At 39.5% G+C, this 5,412-nt stretch overlaps 1 protein-coding gene across 4 annotated transcripts in view; it reads left to right on the top strand.

Annotated features, from left to right (window-relative positions):
- Positions 1–5,412, top strand: part of Scaper (S-phase cyclin A associated protein in the ER) — a 345,780-nt gene that overhangs the window by 161,719 nt on the left and 178,649 nt on the right. For all 4 annotated transcript variants that reach the window (XM_029543011.1, XM_021206319.2, XM_029543010.1 and 1 more), the window contains one exon: positions 709–774. In XM_029543011.1, coding sequence (XP_029398871.1) covers positions 709–774 — 66 coding nt within the window. The remainder of the gene's footprint in view (positions 1–708; positions 775–5,412) is intronic.

Below are 5,412 nucleotides of genomic sequence, written 5' to 3'. Positions count from 1 at the left end.
TACTTGTCTGTCGCTGTACCAGTACCATGCAGTTTTTATCACAATTGCTCTGTAGTACAGCTTAATGTCAGGCATGGTGGTTCCACCAGAGATTCTTTTATTGAGTATTTTTGCATCGATATTCATAAGGGAAATAAACAATAAATTTGTAGAGTGCACCGGATGCCGGATCAAGCCTGGAGACTGGTCCAGGGTGAACACCCCTCCTCAGGCTGGGAAAGGTGCAGGATGCCGGATCAGGCCTGGGGACTCCCCAGAGAACACCTCTCCACCTCTCCTCGGGCAGGCGGGGAAAGGAGCCGGATGCTCAGTCAGACGTGGGGACTGGTCCTGGTCGAACACCCCTCCTTGGGCGGGGAAAGGCGCTGGATGACCGGAACCAGACATGGGTTCCTTCCCAGAAGCTGTTACTCTTCTCCAGTCCGCCCTCTCCCCAGCAGTGCACTCTACAAGTTTATTTTTACACTTCTATAATTCTTTAATCAACCAAGCCTATAAACTCAGAAGAATTCTTACTGAGTGGGATCTATATCTTAAGAGGGAGTGTGCATTTTCCATCTCTCAGGATAGCATTTATATAATTTAAGGAAAATTTGTCACATTAACAGTATGATACATTACTGGGAATGGAAAAACTTGACTAAACTTTTGTATCATTATATAAATGGCTGTAAAATAACTAATAAAGATGAAATCTTTTTTCTTTAGGGCTAAAGAATATGAGAATTTAGTGGAAACCAAAAATTCTGGCTCCGAGTCACCTTATAAAGCAAAGTGAGTATTTTATTCCATATTTTAGTTTATGTTTCTCCTTGACTTCTGCCTTTAAAAGAACGTTGTCCGGATTATCGTACTGTTACTTAGGTATTAGAATTCCCTTTTGGGTTCTTAGTCTTGTTAATTAAGAATTTAGGAATGGCCTCAAACAGAAGCTTGAGGACAATTTTATTAGAATTTGAGATAAAGCACAATTTAGAAAGAGCAGGAGTAATGCAGTGTTGGCTCTCTGATTATAATAAAACAGTAACAGAAAGGTGATTGAAAGATCACAGATGCTTGCTGATAAAATAAGGAGATTAAATATCACACAGGTTAGCTATGAAGTCTGAGAAAAAAATTTAAATCTTTTTGAAATGAACAGGAACATAAACAGTCTAATCAGAAGCCATGGGTGCAGTGAAAATACCTAGAAGGAAATTAACAGCATTCCATGTACATACAAGAAAAGAAGGTCTGAAGTGAATTATCTGTACTCCTTCCTTCAGACACTATAAAGAAAGAGTGAGCTTAAACAGAAGAAAATAAACTCTTGAAATTGGAAGAAATCTAATTTTCAGTGAAGATTAACCTAGATGTTGAGTGGAGGGAAGGAGAGAACTGTAAGCTAATACTTTGGAAACATGAGATTGTGATATGTCTCCCGGTGCCATTGTGAAAGCAACTTGTATTCTCCTGATGTGTGTTGTAAATATTTAATCTCTGACTTAGTTTGTCAAATTTTTCTGATTCATCACTTTGTCTGCCCCTCAACTAGATGTCTGCCCCTCAATTAGATGTCATTGTTTGGGATTAAAGGTGTGTGGCATGTCTGCATTCCAGCCAGATAACACTGACCTAGAAGGTCTTTGGATGTGATGAGAACAGTCATGTTGCTGGATAAAAGTTCCACTGCACTCCATCTCATTTGTTCAGTCCAAGTACCTATGCTGCACCTACTGTTGCCTTTTGATGTTCTGATACTTGGAGATTGATAGAGAAAACAGTACATCCTGGAAGCCAGAAATGTATTAGTGAGTTAGGTGGAAGAAGATAATAGACCAGTAGAGTGCCAGTCATTGATGTTATTGTCTATGTAGAGTAGGATGACAAGAGCTGTAGAGCTGTTTGGAATGTGGGTAATGGTGGGAAGGTGCTTAGATTTCAGAAACACTCATGGGCATAATTTCAAAACAGAAAATTGCAGCCATAGAATCTGAGGGACAGAAAGGCTGTTCCAGTACTTGCAGCCAACCCAGCTGCAGAAGGTAGAGACTGAGACAAAGACATCAGACCAAGAGTGTCAAAAATGCACATTATAATTTAGCTACAAACTAACAATCTTATTTCAAAACAAATTGAACCCAGAAAGTTTAGTGAGCAGAATGAGAAAAGAGCAATCTTCAGGACACATAGTGACAGAAGTGGCATGCCATTGGCAGGGCAAAGAGAAGTGTGAGTGGTTCCATGAAAACAACACTCACCTCACTCACTAAGTAGATTTGCTGTTTAAAAACTTAGATGTTCTGATATCTGTATCGCAAAATTATTGAAATTGTAATAATGTAATTTTCCGAACAGAAAATCAGTGATGTATAGGTTGGCTGCAGAGTCCTACAGTATCTTTAAAGATGAACTAGCACCATTACTTCTCAGACTATTCTGTAAAGTAGAGAATGAACAATTTCAGACTCACTCTGTAAAGACAATATTGCATTGGATAAAGACATGAAAGTAAAAATAAGATTCTGTAGGGCAGACCTGTAGCCAGCTTGTCCTGGATGGGAAAAACAAAACACATTCTCTCTAAAGTCAGCATCCACTGTCACTTTTCTTTTGAGCAGGGCAGAAGTGGGGGAGGAGAAGAGAAAGAAGAAACCATAGCCATAGAATTAAGGGAAGCAAAAGAAGTGAGATGGTTACAAATAAATAGAAGTCACATTTCTCTAATTGCAAATGATACAATCTTATCATTAAAAACTACCAGAAGACTCTTAGATATGCTAAACACTTTCAGGAAAGTACCAGAATACAAAATCAGTACACAGATTGAAAGCTTTTCTGTATACCCACACCTTACCCACACAATAACCTTTTTAAAAACCAGATATTAAAGACCTAAACAGAGAAGACTATAAGGCACTGAAAAAAGAAATTGAATACAGAGCTCTCATGTTCATGGTTTGACAAACTGTAATTAAAATATCTATGTTACTAAATCAGTATACAGATTTAATACAACCTTAATCAAAATACAAATGAAGTAGAACATACATCTTAAATTTCATATGGAAACAATGAAGATCTTGAATAGCTAAATAAATCCTGAACTATAGGCACTGTTGAGTGTATGCCAACACCTGACTTCAAACTGTTAGATAGAGCTAATTAGCATGGTACTGAAATAAAAACAAGTATGAAGACTGATGAATAGTGTAGTTGATCCAAAAGTAACCCTAAACAGCTATTTATTCTTCATTAAGGTACCCAAATAAGACATAGGCAAGACAGACTGTTTAGCTCATGGTCCTAGGAAAACAGGTTATTGAAATGTAAAAGACTGGATAAAGACTGCTATCCTTCACCCAATACAAAAATCAATTAAAAGTGTGCAGAGGGGACCAAAAAACAAAACCTACTTTAATACAATGACAGAAATTTGAAACAACCAGAATAAAACATTGGAGAACATCTCTAGTTATTAGGAATAGATAATGCCTGTCTAAATAGAATTTTACTATCTTAGGTAAAAAGATCAAGAATTGACAAATGAGATTGCTTAAAATTAAAAAAAAAAACTTTCCACAGCCAAGAAAACAATGAAGATACTCAATAATGAAAAAGAAATTATCAGCAATTATGGGATAGGATTTATTTCTAGAAGACCGAATAATCCAATCAAGAAAATAAACATAGAACTGAACAAATGCTTTTCACATAGAAATGAATACATGACCAATAAATACATACACATTTTACTGTATTTTCACCCATTACATATAGGCAAATCAAAACTGCCAAGAGTCTTCTTTTCCTGTTGAAATGGCTCCTACTAAGAAAGTGAAAGCATAAGTATGTAGGAAAAAGAAACACTTATTCACTGCCTGTAGGAAGTAGATTAAACCAGCTGACATGAAAATCATTATGAAAGCTTCTCAGAGAACTGAAGATAGACCTCGGACATGATTCCCTCATACCAGTTCTGGGGATGTGAGTCAGACAACCACAGCCAATTTACTGTGGAGATTGCTCTGTACTCAGTGTCGTCATGGCACAGTTTAACACAGCCAGTGCTTGAGATCAGCTTAGCCTCTCATCAACTGACATCATTTAAAATGGGATATAAGCAAAGTGGAGTTTTACTCAACTGTGGACTAAATAATGGTGCTGTGCTTAAAGTAATGAAACTACAGCTCTTAGTTTTAAGTAAAATAAGCCACTACCATGAAAATAGGAGTGCTGCTTTTGCGAGATCTAGTTTGTGTGTCTCTGTGGGGGTTGTGGAGAGAGAAAGATAAAGGGTACAGTGTATCCTTAGGAATTGAAGAGAGAATGATAAACAGGTAAGGTGACAGAAAAGGTAACACAGGGAGTGAATATGATCAAAGTTTACCATGCTCACACATGGAAATGTCAGAGTAAAACTCCTTTGTACAAGTAATATGCGATAATAAATAAAGATAAAATTGACAGACCTGTAGCCAGCCTAAAAAAAAAATGCAGTGTAAAATACAGTTTAACTAATGTCAAAAAGAAAATAAGATAACACTGTAAAGCCCATTTTCCTTGAAAGGCACAATCTGTCAAATTTATACATGAAAATCTACAGCAGGCTGGACCTCTGTCTGTTAAAGAATTTTGTCAAGAACTTCCAATCTTTGCTGTGGTGCACACAGGCTCCAGTCGTTGCTGGGGAGAGGCCGAACTGCAGAAGGGACACAGCTTCTGGGTCAGACCCCATTTCTGGCTCCAGACATCCGGGCACCATCCCCACCAGAGGAGAGGTGTCCGCCCTGAAGCGCTCTCACTGCCTGAGCTGGTAAGGGAGCCATCTTTGCTCCTGTTCACCCAGGCTCCAGTCTGCACTGGTGAGTGTGGACTACAGAAGCTACACAGGTTTGGAACAGACAGAGCAATCTAACTTCTGGGACAGACCCTGTTTCAGGCTCCAGACATCTGGGCACCTTCCCTGCCAGAGGAAAGGTGGCCACCCAGGAGGGCTCTGTCTGCCAGAGCAGTTGAGAGAGACATATTGTGTCCAGGGTCCCTTGGAGTCTAGCCTGTGCAGGTGAGTGTGCAAACTGCCAAGGCGACACATCTTCTGGGACAGGCCCCGTTTTGGGCCTACATCTTCAGCAGGAGGCAGATCTGAACGCCAGGCCTCTGTGCACCTTCCCTGCAAGAGGAGAGCTTGCCTGCAGAGAGTAATCTGACCACTGAGACTCAGGAGAGAGCTGGACTCCCAGGACTGCTGACAGAGGCTAACAGAATCACAGATGGAACAAGCTTCAACCAGAGAAAACTATAACAACTAACTCCAGAGATTACCAGAGGGCAAAAGACAAACGTAGGAATCCTACTAACAGAAACCAAGACCACTCACCATCATCACAATCCAGCACTCCCACCTCAGTCAGTCCTGGATACCCCAACACA

The sequence above is a fragment of the Mus pahari genome, chromosome 10 (assembly GCF_900095145.1).
Source record: "Mus pahari chromosome 10, PAHARI_EIJ_v1.1, whole genome shotgun sequence".
Lineage (NCBI taxonomy): Eukaryota > Metazoa > Chordata > Mammalia > Rodentia > Muridae > Mus > Mus pahari.
The sequence above is the reverse complement of the archived record's forward strand: the minus strand, read 5'-3'. Positions and strand labels throughout refer to the sequence as shown.